We start from the raw sequence: 19,176 nt of genomic DNA, 5'->3' as shown, positions 1-19,176 counted from the left end.
CATGTTTATAAAAGAATGCAAGACTTGGTTCCTGCTCAAAATGTCTGTTTAATTATGCCATAGTAGGAGAAGATTGATCCCATTCTCAAAGAAATGGACGTACATAAGAATTACATCCATTGGGCAGTTATGAAGCGTTAACGTAAGACTGATATCTGAATAAATCTGCATGAAAACTGCCGACCTCAGTTGGTTATTTCAGAGACATCTTTTATGACAAGGTTTTCTTTACTCAGCTGACAGGTTCGATAAATTGGTGGGATAGTATGCATGCACACTGGCATTTGGACAGTTTCAGACTATTATTTCCCAAAATACTGGGGATGTTCCGATCGATCGGCCACCCATCAGTATCGGACGATTTCCGTGAAAAATAACATGATCCGATCACAAAAATCACCTGTGGCTAGTGCTATTGCAATTCGCAGTGATCCATGCGTGCAGCGTAGTGTCTTGACCTAACTAACGTCTTAAGCTCCTCCCCCTTTCCTTAACTACCAAATTAACTACCAACACATGCCACAAAAACTATCTTGCAGGGGTAGCATGTTAAAAAGCTTTTAGCATTTGAAGAACACTTGAAGTGTGGTGAGTTTTCGAGGCTCATGGTGTGATCAGTTGCCCCAATGTGCGAGACAGTCAGAAGATTAAGCTAATACCACGAAAAATGTACTCTTATGCCCGAAGTCTCCTTAAAGGCGTCTCGTCCTCTAAAAACTAAGTCAAATATGATTGTCTAAATCAAGGTGATTTTATGGTTCCTTTAATATCATACGGCCAAAAGCACTCATCACAAAGTGAAAAATGTGTAATTAATCCAGGTGATCGTATGGGTCGATTTCAGTCCTGGATGGTCGGTTTCGTCATCAGCATCAACCACTGATCGGAACATCCCTACAATATACACACCTATTATACACAAGTTGTATCCCATTTTAACAACATTTTAAAATGTCCCACAGTTGCAAATATTCAACCTGTCAAAATCTCTAATGTTTGTGCTTGGTTATGACTTAGCTTTTTAAAACAGCAACAAAATTATAAATTAAATATGTAAATTCTTAACTAAAAAAGCAAACGTATAAAGTGATGAATAATGGCTGAAGCCAGAAGCATACTGTCTCATACGACATAGAAAGCTGTGTTTAAAAACAGACAGCCACACTTGAGTCAGCTATTGCCACAGATCCTCTGTACGTCCAAACTTGAAGACCAAACCCCTGAACAAATAAAGCAAGGAGGTTATTTATACAAAAACACGACCATAAGAATAAACGGTTGTGAAGGCGTCGTGTTCACTTACCCGAAGAAAATGAATGCATTCTGGAAGAAAATGGCTATCCCAGGGTACACAACAGGCTCCTCTGTCAAAGACATAACAGAGGATATTAATTCAGACAGTATTTATTACAATAACTCAGAATGACTGCAAATACATACCTTTGACACCCTGAAAATGAAATGCATGCTGGATAAACTGGCTTTACCATATTATTTTAGAAAGCATTTTTGAGGGGAAAAAAATCCATTTTGTAATAAGGTTATGACAAAACAGTGAAGCGCTGTGAATACTTTCCGGATGCACTGTATCGGTTCCTCATTTCCGCGCTAAATTACATTTTAACGGCACTGTGCTAAATTAAATTTAGTGTCAAAAAATTACATTTTGACTAGTTTCACGTGAGCACTGTTAAAAACAGTGGTGTCCAAGTGTTTGCTTTCTGATTTATTTTTTGCCAAGTTTGTCACACTCAAACAAATTGAAATATTAGTCACAACTCTGAGCACAAAATGCAGTTTTTAAATGAGACTTATGATTGGGAGGAAAAAAATCCCAACATACATGGTCCTGGGTGAAAAGATGATTGCCACCCCATCAAATCATAGCTTAACTGAGATTGAGATCTATCAGTGTGGAAAAGGTTCTAAAGCCATTTCTAAAGCTGTGGGACTCCAGAACCAGTCAGCCATTATCAACAAATGGCCAAAACATGGAACAATGGCCAAGCTTTCCAGGAGTGGCCGGCCAACCAAGATGACACAAGAGCACAGTGGCGACTCAATCATGAGATCACAAAAGCTCCCACATCATCCAAAGAACTGCAGGCCTCACTTTGACAGACACTGGCCAAAAATGGGTTCCATGACGAAACCCACTGCTTAACAAAAACTTCTCAATTTTGCCAAAAAAAAATTCTTGATCACCAAGACCTTTTGGAAAATACTGTGGTCTGATGAGCCAAAGTTGTATTTGGAAGGTGTGTATCTCATTACAGCTGGCAAAAGTAACGCTGCATTTCAGAAAAAGACCATACCAGCAGTAAAATATGGTGGTGGTAGTGTGATGGTCCGGGACGGTTTTGCTGCTTCAGGATCTGGACGACTTGCTGTGATAAATGAAACCAATAATTCTGCTGTCTACCAAAAAATCCTAAAAAAAAACCCAATGTCCGGCCACCTGTTCGTGATCTCGAGCTAAAACCACAACTTGGGTTCTGCAGCAGGACAATGATCCAACACACACCAGCAAGTCCACCTCTGAATGGATGAAAAAAACAAACAAAATGAAGACTTTGGAGTGGCCTAGTCAAATTCCTGACCTGAATCCTATTGAGATGCTGTGGCATGACCTTAAAAAGGGGGTTCATGCTGGAAAACCCTCCAATGTGGCTCAATTACACCAATTCTGCAAATATGAGTGGGCCAAAATTCTTCCACAGCGCTGTAAGAATCACTGCAAGTTCTCACAAACGCTTGATTGTAGTTGTTGCTGCTAAGGGTGGCCCAAACAGGTTTAGGGGGCAATCACTTGTTCATACAGGGCCATGTAGCACTGGATTTTTTTTTCTCCCTTAAGTTTCATTTAAAAACTGCATTTTGTGTTCAGTTGTGTTGTCATTGGCTAATATTTAAATTAGTTTGACAATCTGAAACGTAAGTGTGACAAACATGAAAAAAAAAAAAATCAGGAGGGGCAACACTTTCACACCACTGAATGAAAGGGCCCGCACGGTTGCCGCACACAGGAGATCGGGAAGACTTGGTTTTGAACTTCCACTCGGGCATCTCAGTGTGGAGTTTGCGTGTTCTCCCTGTGGGTTGGTCTTCTCCGGTTCCCTCCCACATTCCAAAACCATGCATTTTGGGTTAATTGGCGACTAATTGTCCATAGGTATGAATGTGAGCGTGAATGATGTGTCTATATGTGCCCTGCCATTGGCTGGCCGCCTCCCGGTCAGCGGGATAGGCTCCAGCATACCCCCGCGACCCTAATGATGGTAAGCACAGTACACTTTTAAATCTGCTGACGTGAACAGGAATCGTGTGGAAAAATAATTCGAATTTCTGTTACCACAAACACTCTCTAGACCCTTAACTGACCCAAAAAGATCTTTACATAACTCCCAACTCTGAAGGTGTGCAAATGTCTTGCTTCTTATTGTTCAATACTAGCGGTGTAATGTTTACTGCTAGGGAGTTGTCCATGCAACAGCCTGCATATAGTATGCAAATTCACTTTGTTCCAAGAGCACAAATGTGAAAATAAAAGCTAAAATGGAATCATGTGTCAAAAAAAACAAAACAATGACAACAATAACTCTTAATTCTCCCTGAAATGATACTGACAGGAGTGACTGCATCAACTTCTGTATTACGCCCTGTGAGGGTTGGGCCACCATGATGGGGAGCAGAATCCAGAAACATTGCACTGAACATTTTTCAAGTTCCCCAAAAAACAGACAGGTATGTGTGCTAATAATGTAGATTTGTAACACTGGTAACCAGGACATTAGACAAGACTTACAGTAAGTGTATATCGCATGGGACTATCAATATATACAATATATTTGTTTCTCTGGGTGATAGTTGAATGATAGTTGAATGAATTACTTATATTGTTTAATTCTATATATACTAATATATAATAATGCTGTTTGTTAAGCCTTAGAACACTAAAGGAGGATTTTTTTTTTTAAATAAACATTTATTCATTTCAATTACAATTTATTATTTTGGATGTTGAGTGTTGGTAGCGCTGAAAGGAAGGAATAAAGTAAAGGAAGAAGTTTCTTTCATAATGCCGCTTAGGTTTTTCTTGACATCTACATGCAGGTCGTATTTCTGTGTATAACTTGTATTCTCAGCTCGGAGCTAGTGAATACTATGTATGCTACTGTTCGCCTAGCCCCGCCCATTAACTCCCCATCATGGCGGACTTTCAGCTCCATGGCGTACTACACTGTTCCATTCTTTTGCGGCCGAATTGTTAATCCTGTTCTCAACTCTGCAAACCTTGCTAACTGTTGCTCACCTTCAATGCCGACTGCTGACTCTGTTGTTTTTGTTAAATCTGGTAAATGGAGGAGGGACAACAGACATAATAAATGCTTAACACTTTCCTGCGCTGACTAAATGTGGGTTGAAAAGGAATGAGATGTAGGCTAACACAACATGCTAACACTCAGGCGCTGTCAGGAATTCTGGGCCCCATGAAAAAAAAGTAGTCAGTGTACAGCTTGTATAACAGTGTAAATTTACTGTTCCCTTCAAAATAACTCAATACACAGACCTTAATGTCTAAACTGCATGCAACAAAAGTGAACACACCCCAAGTGAAAATGTCCAAATTGGGCCAAAAGTGTCAATATTTTGTGTGGCCACCATTATTTTCCAGCACTGCCTTAACCCTCTTGGGCATGGAGTTCACCAGAGCTTCACAGGTTGCCACTGGAATCCTCTTCCACTCCTCCATGACGACATCACGGAGCCGGTGGATGTTAGAGACCTTGTGCTCCTTCACCTTCAGTTTGAGGATGCCCCACAGATGCCCAATAGGATTTAGGTCCGGAGACATGCTTGGCCAGTCCATCACATTCACCCTTAACTTCTTTAGCAAAGCAGTGGTTGTCTTGGAGGTGTGTTTGGGGTCACTGTCATGTTGGAATACTGCCCTGCGGCCCAGTTTCCGAAGGGAGGGGATCATGCTCTGCTTCAGGATGTCACAGTACATGTTGGCATTCATGGTTCCCTCAATGAACTGTAGCTCCCCAGTGCCGGCAGCACTCATGCAGCCCCAGACCATGACACTCCCACCACCATGTTTGACTGTAGGTAAAACACACTCGTCTTTGTACTCACCTGGTTTCCGCCACACACGCTTGACACCATCTGAACCAAAAGTTTATCTTGGTCTCATCAGACCACAGGACATGGTTCCAGTAATCCATGTCTTTAGTCTGCTTATCTTCAGCAAACTGTTTGCGGGCTTTCCTATGCATCATCTTTAGAAGAGGCTTCTTTCTGGAATGACAGCCATGCAGACCAATTTGATGCAGAGTGCGACGTATGGTCTGAGCACTGACAGGTTGACCACCCATCCCTTCAACCTCTGCAGCAATGCTGGCAGCACTCAGGCGTCTATTTTCCAAAGAAAACCTCTGGATATGACGCTGGGCACGTGCACTCAACTTCTTTGGTCGACCATGGCGAGGCCTGTTCTGAGTGGAACCTGTGATGTTAAACCGCTGTACGGTCTTGGCCACCGTGCTGCTGCTCAGTTTCAGAGTGTTGGCAATCTTCTTATAGCCTAAGCCATCTTCGTGTAGCGCAACAATTCTTTTTTTCAGATCCTCAGAGAGTTCTTTGCCATGAGGTGCCATGTTAAACTTCCAGTGACCAGTATGAGAGAGTGTGAGAGTGATAAAACCAAATTTAACACACCTGCTCCCCATTCACACCTGAGACCTTGTAACACTAATGGGTTACATGACACTGGGTAAAGAAAATGGCTAATTGGGCCCAATTTGGACATTTTCACTTAGGGGTGTATTCACTTTTGTTGCCTGCAGTTTAGACATTAAGGTCTGTGTATTGAGTTATTTTGAGGGGACAGTAAATTTACACTGTTATACAAGCTGTACACTGACTACTTTACATTGTAGCAAAGTTTCATTTCTTCAGTGGTGTCCCATGAAAAGATATAATAAAATATTTGCAGAAATGTGAGGGGTGTACTCACTTTTGTGACATACTGTATATAGTACATTAACTTATAATCTGCCAACAAGAAAATAAAGTTGAAATTGAATCATGTGGAAAAATTATGTGTTTGAATTTGTCATCACAAAAATGTTTTTTTTGTAATTCCCTCAGACTCCCTGCAATGATACTAGCTGACATGTCATTAAACACAGTGTTGCTCACCTTCACTCAGCTTGGGAAGGGTAATGTTTTTGAAACACAGGACTGAAGACTCATTTGTTGTTAAATCTGGTAGATGGGGGAGGGACAACTCACTTAATACATGCTGAACTTTCCTGCGCTGATTAAATGTTGGTTAAAAAAAGAGTGAGATGTAAGCTAACAACATGCTAACGTTCAGGCGCCGCCAGGAATTGGCGGGGGGAATCACCTTCCCCCCACCCCCTCCCAGGCAGGTGTCACCACATCTCTAGAACCTTAACTGACCCAAAAAGAGCTTTACATAACTCCAACTCTGAAGGTGTGCAAATGTCTTGCTTCTTATTGTTCAATACTAGCGGTGTAATGTTTACTGCATATAGTATGCAATTCACTACTGGATGCAAGAGAACATAACAAATGTGCTAAAGGCCATCTTTTACAGTCTCACTGTCATTTTAATTGGAAAATTAAAATTTTTCAATCTGCCAAAAAGAATACATGTACATATTAAGATTATCTATATGTACACACACACACATATATATAAAATGTATATGTATTCTTGTCGGCAGATTTAAAAGTTAATGTTGTGTAATACTTTTTTTTTTTTTAAGTCTCGTTAAAAATGTTTTGGAATTGTACAATTAAAATGACACATACATATACATACATGCTGCATATAAGTTGAAATGGAATCATTATGTGGAAAAATTGAATAATTTGCTTCAATTTCTGTCATCACAATTTTTTTTTGTAATTCCCTCAGACTCCCTGCAATGATACTAGCTGACATGTCAATGAACACAGTGTTGCTCACCTTTCCTTGCACTGGGCAGGGTAATGTTTTCCAGAAGGGTAATGTTTCCCGGAAGGGCAATGTTATCCAGAAGGGCCATGTTATCCAGACGGGCCCTGTTACCCAGACGGGCCCTGTTACCCAGACGGGTAATGTTACCCAGAAGGGTAATGCTACCCAGAAAGGTAATGTTACCCAGAAGGGTAATGTCATCGACACACACGACTGCTGGCTCTGTTGTTAAATCTGGTAAATGGGTGAGGGACAACTGATTTAAAGGGATAGTTCAGATTTGTTGACATGAACTTGTATGACATCCCTATTGGCATTGTAGTCCAATAACAGCTACTTACCCCCCACTTGGGTCTCGTAAGTCCAGTTCTGGTCAGATTTCTGTGATGAAGAACTTAGTTCCGCTTAGTTGCTGGGGACAATTAAGTAAAGACGTTGGCTTCTCCAAAAATATATGCCTTCAAAAGATGGATACATTTGCATCACAAAAATGGCTTCTCAAAAAAAAAAAAAAAAAAAAAAAAAGCTTCCGCAAACTTCCGCAATGGAGCGCCACAACCATCTTGTTTACATCTGTGTTCCACAGCGGAAGATGTGAGTGTCTTCGTCACATACACATGACTTTTGTGATGCAAATGTTTTAATCTTTTGAACACACTTTTTAGAAGCCTAACTCTTTAATTGTCCCCAGCAACTAAGTGGAACTACGTTCTTCATCACAGAACTCTGACCAGAACTGGACGTGGAGACCAAGTGGGGGGTAAGTCGCTGTTTTTGGACTACAATGCTGATGGGGGATGTCATATAACTTCATGTCAAAAAACACAAACTATACCTTTAATAATAGATGCTAAACATTTTTCCTGCGCTGACTAAATGTAGGTTAAAAAGTAGTAAGATGTAGACTAACACAACATGCTAACACTCATCTCTAGAACTTCCTGACCCAACAAAAGCTTTACATATTTCCAAATCTGAGGAATGTCTTGCTTCTTATTGTTCAATACTACTGCTAGTGAGTTATCTATGCATCAGTCTGCATATAGTATGCAATTCACTTCTGGATGCAAGAGAACTAACAAATGTGCTAAAGGCCATCTTTTACAGTCTCACTGTCATTTTACCGTATTTTCACAACCATAAGGCGCACTTAAAATTCTTAAATTTTCTCCAAATGGACCTTATAATGCCGCGCCTTATGTGTGCACCGAGTTCCAAAATCTGTTAATGTTGCTGTGTGACTTGACTGACTGGGAGCATTTCCTGCCGACACGCTGCTTATATAGAGGAAAGGCGGACGTGACTGAGGACAGCATGCGGACGTTAAAGAGGACGCTAAAGGCACGCCCCCAGTAGGTAGTATACAGTATATTCCCGGTATGTGCATTGTGAAAAACATCGGTTTGGCCAAGGACCCCCGAAAATGGCACTACAAAGAGACAACACTTACGAAGCACAGTTTAAACTGCAAGCTACCGTATCTTACGCGGAGGAACATGGGAATCGAGCAGCCGCAAGAGAATTAAAGATCAACAAAACGGTGCCATCTATCCATCAAGGCAAGGACTACCGTGGCGCTGGCCATCTTCCGCTCCTACTGCAGTAAAACGATTGCCGACAAACACGTCCAGCCCAACTACATCACCAACATGGACGAGGTGCCGCTCACTTTCGACATCCTGGTGAACCACACAGTAGAGACTGGGACCAAGCACGGTAGCGATACACACAACGCGGCACGAGAAGTCGGCTTTTACTGCTGTGCTTGGTTGCCATGGTAATACAGAAACTACCGCCTGTGGTGATTTAAGAGAAAGATGCTGCCAAAAGAAAAGTTTCCAGCCGGAGGCATCGTTAAGACCAATCAAAAGGGCTGGATAGATGAAGAGAAAATGGCTGAGTGACGTGTATATAAAGAGACCGGATGTTTTTTTTACCACGCGTCACTGTCCCTGGTGATCTGTGACGATGCGCGCCCATCTCACAGCCGCTGTGAAAAACCAAGTGCAGCAAATGAACTTGGAGCTCGACATCATTCCGGGAGGCTTGACGAAGGAAGTCCAACCGCTGGACAGCGGCGTAAACACGGCGTATGTTTTAAGCTAGTGGATGTTTTACCATGCCTGCACCCAATAATATTGTGCGCCTTATGTATGTGTTAAATACAGAAATAGCACCCGTAACTGAGACTGCGCCTTTTAGCACGGTGCACCCTATGGTCGCAAAAATACTTTATATTCCAAAATGTTTGTAACATTTATATATAGCACATGAACTTAAATGCCAACAAGAAAAAGTTGAAATGAAAAAATTATAATTTGTCAAAAATAGTTTGTCTTTTTTGTAATTCCCTCAGACTCCCTGCAATGATACTAGCTGACATGTCATTGAACAGTGTTGCTCACCTTTAACCTGACTGGGAAGGGTAACGTTTCTGAAACACAGGACTGTTGACTCATTTGTTGTTAAATCTGGTAGATAGGGGAGGGACAACTCATTTAATAATAGATGCTAAACATTTTCCTGCGCTGCCTAAATGTTGATTAAAAAGTAGTAAGATGTAGGCTAACACAACATGCTAACACTCAGGCAGATGTCACCACATGTCTAGAACCTAACTGACCCGACAAAGCTTTACATATTTCCAAATCTGAGAAATGTCTTGCTTATCGTTCAATAGTACCGATGTAATATTTACTGCTAGTGAGTTATCTATGCATCAGTCTGCCTATAGTATGCAATTCACTACTGGATGCAAGACAACATAACAAATGTGCTAAAGGCCATCTTTTACAGTCTGTCATTTCAATTTAATATTCCAAAATGTTTATAACATTTACACACGTGGACAAAATTGTTGGTACCCTTCGTTCAATGAAAGAAAAACTCAATGGTCACAGAAATATCATGAATCTGAAAAAGTAAGTAAAATTCTATGAAATGTAACCAATGATCAGACCTTGCTTTTCAACCATGCTTCAACAGAATTATTGAAAACAAGGCCTGGACAAAAATCATGGTACTCCATAACTTAATATTTTGTTGCAACGATTCCTGTAACTGACTTTTGCACCTCTCAGTAGGTATTTTGGCCACTGATTCTCTCGAATCCCTTGATAGTCTTGAGATGTCATTGCACCCTACACAGATTCAAGACACCCTGTGCCAGATGCAGCAAAGCAGCCCCAGAACATAACAGCCTCCTCCATGTTTCACAGTAGGGACCGTGTTCTTTTCTTGATCTGCTTCATTTTTTCGTCTGTGAACATAGAGCTGATGTGCCTTGCCAAAAAGTTCCATTTTTGTCTCATCTGTCCATAGGACATTCTCCCAGAAGCTGTGTGGCTTGTCACCATGTAGTATGGCAAAGTCCAGTCTGGCTTTTTTTTATGACAGCAGCGGTGTTCTCCTTGGTCTTCTCCCATTAAGTCCACTTCTCAACCGACGACGGATGGTGCGATCTGACACTGATGTAGCTGGAAGTTCACTTTTAACCACTTTGGAATTGTTGTGGGCTGCTTTGTTCCCATTCGTATTATCCGTCAATTTTCCTCCAGCGGCCACATCCAGGGAGGTTGGCTACAGTCCCATGGATCTTACATTTGTGAATAATATCTGTCACAGTTGTCACAGGAACATCAAGCTGCTTGGAGATGGTCTTATAGCCTTTACCTATAACATGCTTATCCATCATTTTCTTTCTAATCTCCTGAGACAACTCTTTAGTGTGGTACACACCATGTGACCAAACTGCACAGTGACTGTAGTCCTATCTATAAGCCCACTGATTGCAGGATTGTAGACACCTGTGATGATAGTTAGCGGACACACTTTGAATTAACATGTCCCTTTTGTTTTTTGTCCAGGCCTGTTTTATGAGTTTATTTTTTCAATAATTCTGTTGAAGCATGGTTGAAAAGCAATGTCTGATGTTCATTGGTTAAACTTCAAAGGAATTTAATTTATTATTTTTTCAGATTCAAGTTATTTTTGTGACTATTGTCAGTTTTTCTTTCATTGAACAAAGGGTACCAACAATTTTGTCCACGTGTGTATACACAGTACATTAACTTAAATCTGCCAACAGGAAAATAAAGTTGAAATGGAAAAATTTTGTGTTTGAATTTGTAATTCCCCCATTCCCCCAGAGTCCCTATAATGATACTGACATGTCATTGAACACAGTGTTGCTCACCTTCACTCAGCCCGGGAAGGGTAACATTAATGGAACACAAGACTGATGACTCATTTGACTCTGGTAAATCTGGGGGAGGGACAACTGATTTAATAATACTGTACATGCTAAACATTTTCCTGCGCTGACTAAATGTTTAAAAAGGAGTGAGATGTGGGCTAACACAACATGCTAACATTCTACTTTCATTGTGGACATTAAGCTAACAGGTTAAAGGGATAGTTCAGATTTTTTGACATGAAGTTGTACGACATCCCCATCAGCAGTGTCGTGCATCAACAGTGACATACCCCCCACTTTGTCCTGTGAGCAGAGTTCTGGCCTGATATCGGTGATGAGGAACATTGCTCTGGTTAGTTAGTGGGGCGACTTAAGTGTCGAGAGAGAGTTTGGCTTGTCAAAACAATATGCGTTCAAAAGAGTAATGCAGAGTAAGTCACTGTTGATGCACTACACTGCTGATGGGGCTGATGGGGATGTCAATTTCTTGTCAAAAATTCCCAATTATCCCTTTCATTTCCATGACAGACTGGCTAGGCTACAAAAAAAACAAAAAAAAACAAAACAGGTCACATATTGACACCATTTTCGTTTGCCTTTCTTCTCACCTATCTTACCTTTTTTCACTCCCAGACATTTTAATAGGCACTGGCAGCACTGTTTCACTCTGCTCTGCCCAACTGCCGACTGACAAGCCACACGCACTATTGCCAACTCCTCAGTAAGAAAAGTAGCTATTGGCTGACCTAGAAGTCGCTAGATGAAATCATTGGCTAATTTACATATGACATTGTAACAGATGCTGTAAGGAAAAAGCATAACCTCATAGGAGACACAAAAACACCTTAATTATGTTTAAACTACTAATAAACTTGATTTTTTAATTTTAAATTGCTCACTTCATCAAAGATTTCATCTCGACCAACGCCTCTAAGCATCTAGAGAGTGCAATTGCATCCGGACTCGCCTCCAGCCTCCACCTTTTATCTTGCAGTTTACTACTTATTTAATTTATCACATGATGTTCTTTCATCGCACGTTCTGACACACTGACAGGTACCACAAGTGACCGAGTCCGAATGACTCTTGAGTGTAATGAGTAGTCATTTAATCAAGATTAAGAAACATTTGTTTTAAATCTCACACTGTTTTAGGACAAGATCCACCCTGGTGGCACCGTGCCTTGCGCATGTGTGCTTCATGGATACGTAGAGCTCCACTATGCTCTCAGTGTGCCACAGAAGCTGAGTGCACTGACAATCACGAGATCAGAAAGTGTAAAATACGTGCATTCACTTTTAAGTGCGGAAAAATACCACAAAACTCTCCGACGACGTCAGAGGAAGTCGCTAGATTTGTCGCTAGTTGCTTTTCAGAAAATGTGTGGCCAAAAGGGTTTGGAATGTCACCAGACTTAGCGGCAAAGTCGCCAAGTTGGCAACACTGGATACACGCTGCAGCTACGTAGCACAGTGAAGGCAGTAGAGGACCAAACCAATTTATGCAGTTATAGGGGGGGGTGGTCAGTCAATACGTTTACTTTTGGTCAATATGGGTATTTAACTGTTACTATCAAATACAGTACAAGAGATTGTTTTAACCATTTTCTGACTATATAACAAAAATCACAACCAGACAGCAAAATTATTTACCTATTTACAGGGGCCCCTGGCAGTCATGGGCCCCTGGATAAAGTCATGGGCCACTGAATAACTTTTCCCCCCTTTACGGCACCCCTGCAACTAACGATAGAGCCTAATTTTTGGGGGAATGCCCAGTGACAGGTTTTCACTTCTGCGCCGGGATTGAAACACCAATATAAATGAAACCTTCAAGATCAACACTCTTAATGCACAAAATATCATCAAACTTAAGACTTATTTTTTCATATGATGTACACAGAGCAATGAACTTCATGCTCCGTCTCCTTTCTGCACGGGTCTCCGTGCGCCGCGAGGCATTCAGGCGCATTCGAAATTTGTTGGGCACTAATTTTTTCGAAATTTTATTCACGTACGCCCCATTACAATTGGTGTACCCCTGGGGGTTATGCTTACCCCACTTTGGGAACCTAGGTTGTTATGTAAATACCATCTGATTTCAGCTCATCAAATGTGATTTTTAAAAATTTCCTTAGTCGTCAATGAAAGCAGACCTATTAGCAAAACAAGATATTCACACACATCAGCTTTGACTTTGGGAAAAAAAGACCAACTTTTCTGGTATGTTGCGGACCAAAACACTGTTTGGTTCATTTTGATTTGGTCCATCTAGGGCACGGGTGTCAAACTCAAGGCCCACCAAATAATTTTATGTGGCCCGCGAAAGCCTATTTGCCATATTTGTATATATATTGTAATTTTGTTATTAAGATTTATTTTTCATTATTTTACTTTTATACTATTGTAAAATTATATTTATATTATTGTATTTTTATATGTAAGCTGTAATTTTTTTAACTTTATATAAATATATTTAAATTAAGTAACAATTTGAATAAATTTAAAATATTTTTACAATATAAAAAAATTGTATTTAAAACATTTTACAATAATGTAATAAACATGTATTGTTCCATTTACAATAAATAATAATATATATTAAAGTAAAAACAAACCAAAAACTTAAAATTTTAATCAAAAAGAATCTTTCTTGCTAAATGTATTTGTTGTCAATATTGACAGAAAACCTATTTTTTTGTTGTCAAACCCAATTTAAAATGACTATTTTGTATTAGTTATTCATGAAAAATCAATGTAATTAACAAAATTCTAAAATAGAATTATAAAAAGTGGCCCTCTGAGGATAACCATAATTGCAATGTGGCCCACGGTGAAAACCAGTTTGACGCCCCTGATCTAAGGCATAACAGATTACTCGATTAATTGAAAAATTGACTACGAAAATGATCATGAGTTGCAGCCCTAAGCTGCATCATACCAGCAAATACATGTGCCAAGCAGACAAAAACAGGACTTACGAGGGACGACAAAACCACCAAACAGGATCCACATGGAAGCAATGAGCGAGCCAAAAGCCATCATGAAGCCAATGAAGAGCCACACACGAGCGCCTGCAGAGACCGATAAAGGGTGGACTTCTGGGTGAATGTTGCATTTAGTTATAGAAAATGAGGATAGTCTGTTTAATATAAAATATGGCTGTCATGTTAAAGCTTTAAAGGGATAGTTCAGATTGTTTGACATGCCGTTGTGTGACATCCCCAGCAGTGTAGTGCATCAACAGTGACTTATCCCCCATTTCGTGCCGTGAGCAGAGTTCTGGTTAAATTTCGGTGATGAGGAACATAGTTTGGGTTGGTTGGTGGTGTCCCTTGTATAAAGAGTTTGGCTTCTCAAAACAATATGCCTTCAAAAGAGTAATACATTTGAATCAGAAAAATGCCCTTGAAAAAAATCCTCAATCGCTCGGCATTACTTTCTCTCCCATCGTATCACTGCGCGCTATCGCCTGTGCATTGTTGTGTATGTGTTACACAGAGGATGAAGACCGCTGCAACGCGAGACTCGACAGGTCTTCATCCATTAAAGTAAACACTGTGGAACACAAACAACAATGGACAGGCGACAGCGCGCAATAATACGACGGGAGACAAAGTGATGCCGAGCGATTGTGATGTCTAATTTTTTCGAGGAGGCACCGGAACTATGTTCATCACCAAAATCCGTCCAAAACTTGGCTGATGGGACGTAGGAGGGGGGTAAGTCACCGTGCACTACACTGCTGATGGGGATGTCAAACAAGTTCATATAAAACAATCTGAACTATCCCTTTAACGTGCGCACAACCTGCTGTGGAGTCACAAGAGGGAAAATTATATACATTATACAAATACATTATAGCGACCTTATTTGTCTTATTCATAAAGGATTTATCTTTTTTATTAAGTAACCTAATTTATCTTATTTAGTCTAATTTATCTTATTAAGTATTGTGCAAAACTATGACAGGAACAACATCAAATTAAAAGCACTAAATGAATACAGACCCACCATCCACCAGTACAAGCCTGGAGTTGTTTTTCCAGAGATGCGCTGCACAAATATGCACATTAGCACTAAATAAAAGGGACCAAATATGAGGTGCCAAGAAAAACGGGAAAAATACACTATAGTAGTCTATTTGTGCAGCATGGGAGAGTGTTAGATGGTGTGTTCAAGGACTGTCAAAGTGGAACGTCTCCGCACGCATTAAACATGCAAAAACAGATTTCTAGCTGTACATTATTTCATTAAAATAATGGCCAGATTCCAAAATGTATATCCCTTTACAGAAAATTTGATGTGGTTATTTACTATATTATTATTATTTTTTTTTTATCCTTGCGCCTGAACATTTCCCGTGGCCCTATGGTTGGGGTCCCATGCCTTACAGCATGCTTGGGAATATGTGCTCTTTTACACGTTTGCAAATACTGTAAGAAGACTTTTATAGAATTGGCTTCTTTAATTCAAGATTAATGTCTTCATCAACAATGCAACCATTGAATCAAATCATATCTTTGTACTGTATCAAAGCGTTCCGTTTTTAATATGTATTGGTTTTTTAATTGTATCTTAACCCGTGTATCTAGATGCGTGTCGAATCGTTTACCACAAAAAGATTTACATCTCTACATACTGATAAAAACTTTTATCTGGTTAATTGCGATTAATTATGAGTTAACCATGGACAAATGCAATGAATCACGACTAAATACTTTAATCGATTGACAGCCCTAACATTAAACTTAATACACCTGCAGTGACAATACAAGAGCTCCGTTGAAAAAAAAATACTCTGCTGCAACTGTTAAAAGTGTAGAACTGTACGCACTTTGTACTAAGAATTATATTTTCGATGTGTATGAGATTTCATGTGTCCTTAATACATACCTGTCTGTCCCATGCAGCCGTCACTGTAGCTGTCGCCTCTCACCTGGCCATTTGACACAGCATTTATCCTAAACAGATCAAATTAGACAATCCAATTATTACTGTATGAGCGACAACATCTTATAGGCTTTACAGTATGGCTGTGCTTAACAAGTGAATGCATTTGCAATTATAAAATAAAATGAGGTACTGGGGATTAGAATGTTAACCATTGTATTAGTAGCAAGGAGAGGTACTGTATGGACACCCCTGCAGTCACATGACTAACATTCTAAGTGGAGCTTGTGCTCCTGCTGTTTAAGACCTTGTGAAAGCCACAGGAGAACTCAATGTTTCAGAAATGTTGAGAAAATTACATTTATAACTATATTAATTTGGAGTTTATCTTTAGGATGTGGTTTATATACTGAAAATGGGTCTGTTTGTTGGAGGCTAGTCTGAGTAGAAGATCTCGTGTGCAAACAAACATTCCAGCACATGAGCAAGGCACTGCACTTTTCCCCCCAACCTCTGTAAATAGGATGGCAGTGTTGCACCACCCATTCAGGCTTGCCTCCATGCCCAGAATCCATTTAGTACATGTGTGGTTGGTTGTGGCGAAACCCATGTGACAAAAAAAAACCCAGGTAATATCACAACAGGCTGACAGTACTTTTTTCTGTCAGTAACACGAACTCCAGAGATATTGCAACAAAGATTGGAACCCTCAATCTCATGTCTGCGAGGCTTATGCTAACGACTAGGCCACCATGCGTTATAAAAACATGGCCTGAGTGATTAACAATATGAGTTAAAATTATGCCAAAACCTCACAAACATCGGCAGTGTTTTAAACGAGTCGTACATGAGAAAAGCCAATGTAGCGATGACTCCACATGTGTGATAAGCATGGGGGAACTCATCCTGCTGAGGATACTTCACTGCTGCATCTATGATGATCCACCAACCAGTGAAGAACTGCAACGAGACAAGCGCAATATTTTCATCTTTGTAATCATTTAGTAATCTTAGCACGCAAATGCTTCATCATAGAGACGCATGTACTGTATTCAAAGGCCGGCTTCAATATTATGAAAGGTGGCACAATATCAATCCATAAATGTAAACATTGGACATCAATATATTGCACAACTGCACATGACACACAAACTAATACACAATTTGCTCATCTGATAACTGAATTGTAGTGTCAAGCAAATATACCAGAACTCCAGCAGCTATAGAGGCGACGGTGTTTCTTCTTTCACTCCAGTCCACACTGCACTCGCAGTCTCCGCACCGGATCCTGTCCAGAAACCCTGACATGACTGAGGGAGGAAGTAAGGTCCGTTTACAGTTAGCGTTTCTATTCGACAACAAGAATACACACAAAGCAGAAACATCCAATACTGCATGTACACTACGACAAAGTAATCTTAGCACGCAACTGCTACACCATAGGGATGCTGCTCAACTCTCCGACAAACAGCGTCTTTCCGGATTGTAAATCAGACATAAATACCTCTTCAACATTCAATCGAATACAATTGTGTCGATGCGTATAAAACGAAGTCATTTAAGTATTCCACCAGTGCATACGCGCACTGCTGCGTCGTAGGATTCTTTTGTTCGTCGCTTTGATACGAGCAAACGTTTCCTCTAAGGTGTCGTCTTGCTAAGACGTCGCTGACATTTATGACAAACGCTTACGACTGGTATTAAAGACACGTATGTACATTCGTGACGTTTGTACGCCGTTGAGTCGCTTTGAAACGTGCGAATACCTCTTATTTTGGATATTTTTGATGTGGACCCCTTGGATCAGCCCGACTTTGCTTCGAAGAGCTCGGTCACGCGCATGCGCAGTTCACCAACACAGTTGAAAGCAACACTGAGCAGCTATTGATAGTGGTGCCTTCAATGGGTGTGGGACAAAATGGGCCATGTTTTGAATACACGGAAGAGAGCCGGGGATATGTTTTAGATTCTGCCTATTGTAGTCATCGAGTTGGATAAAAATGCTTGACATGGGCTGCGACGTCAGCAATATTTCAAACATATTTCGGAATACTGTAAATGGTATTTTCTTATTTAAACAAAGCAAAGTCCTGTTGGCTATTTCCGGTATTTGTCTCACAATACATTTTATAATAATGTATGCAATAGTTATATTTTATAATAACTTTCTTTATGCATAACAACACATGGTTATGCATAACAAGTAGGGGTCACAAGATCTCGAGAGATTGAAACGTGACAAGATTTATCATTCAGAAAAAAAGTCTCACAATAAATGAAAATGAACTTGATAATTTAGCAGGCCTCAATAGACTGCCATGTGCATGCGTGACCGTTTTGCCTCGTCTCTTGCCTCCAAAACAGGCATGAAGAGAGTTCTCTGTGCATTGGTCTCAGCACCTCGCCACGTTTGTTCCATACAACAGCATGAACAATTGTCAAGTTGTCTGCGTGGGTGGAGGCGGGGTCGTTAGCATACACAGAGTAAGAATTGTAACATAGTAGAAATTATATTAGCAGATTGCAATATATTGGAATATATTGTTTCATTGTACTTGTAAAAGTAATGTTAAAATCTCATCTCGTCTCATTCTCGTAGACCCAATCACATGTATCATCTCGTGAACTGAGTTTCTCATGACACCCCTAATAACACATTATGGTTGCATTATTGTTGCTTTATATGTTCAATCATGTGTATTTTCTTTATATTTTGCTCTCTAACATTCATAGGACATTGATGTGCCTTGTGTCAAAGATGTCATGTATCCCTTGAGGCCTTTACTGTTCACACACAGCAGTGCTTGCAGAGCAACTGAGAGCATTTGATCTAAAAAACGGAAGGAAAAGTTCACCAATTGCAGTCTAAACTTTGGTAAAAAAAAAATAAATGTTTTACTGTCAAGTACAATAATCACAAATGTAACCAATTATAACTCATGATTTTCCCCACATTTCTTGTCAAATGTCCCTGACTGTGCAGACAAATTAATCAGGGAATCTGTCCAAACTGTGAACTCCAGTAGTTGGTCTTGATCCACAACCTTCTGCTCCCCTAGCCAAGTACACAGGGAATGAAACTACTATGTGACCACAGA

The 19,176-nt window shown here is 40.2% G+C and overlaps 1 protein-coding gene across 7 annotated transcripts; it reads right to left on the bottom strand.

The window, feature by feature from the left end:
* Positions 1 to 28: 28 nt before the first annotated feature.
* Positions 29 to 19,077, bottom strand: tmem50a (transmembrane protein 50A). Of its 7 annotated transcripts, none has more exons than XR_008573365.1 (12): positions 17,285 to 17,388; positions 16,926 to 17,038; positions 16,082 to 16,149; positions 14,167 to 14,259; positions 11,187 to 11,255; positions 9,397 to 9,462; positions 7,001 to 7,225; positions 6,205 to 6,270; positions 4,313 to 4,351; positions 1,304 to 1,364; positions 1,119 to 1,220; positions 29 to 894 (listed from the first exon to the last, which is right to left on the bottom strand). XR_008573365.1 is itself a non-coding variant. In XM_054795842.1 (12 exons), exons 2-12 carry the CDS (start codon positions 17,384 to 17,386, stop codon positions 1,175 to 1,177), a joined length of 948 nt encoding a protein of 315 aa, XP_054651817.1. In that variant the 5' UTR covers positions 17,387 to 17,388; positions 17,845 to 19,077; the 3' UTR covers positions 29 to 1,174. The 7 variants fall into 7 exon arrangements, 6 of the variants coding, with proteins under 6 accessions (XP_054651817.1, XP_054651818.1, XP_054651816.1 ...); XM_054795842.1 differs by adding an exon at positions 17,845 to 19,077 and having other exon boundaries at positions 29 to 1,220; XM_054795843.1 differs by adding an exon at positions 17,583 to 17,802 and having other exon boundaries at positions 29 to 1,220.
* Between the last annotated feature and the right edge of the window lie 99 nt (positions 19,078 to 19,176).

This window comes from Dunckerocampus dactyliophorus, chromosome 13 (assembly GCF_027744805.1).
Source record: "Dunckerocampus dactyliophorus isolate RoL2022-P2 chromosome 13, RoL_Ddac_1.1, whole genome shotgun sequence".
In the NCBI taxonomy this organism is placed as follows: Eukaryota; Metazoa; Chordata; class Actinopteri; order Syngnathiformes; family Syngnathidae; genus Dunckerocampus; species Dunckerocampus dactyliophorus.
Note: the sequence above shows the minus strand (reverse complement) of the source record. Positions and strands in the feature narration are given on the sequence as shown.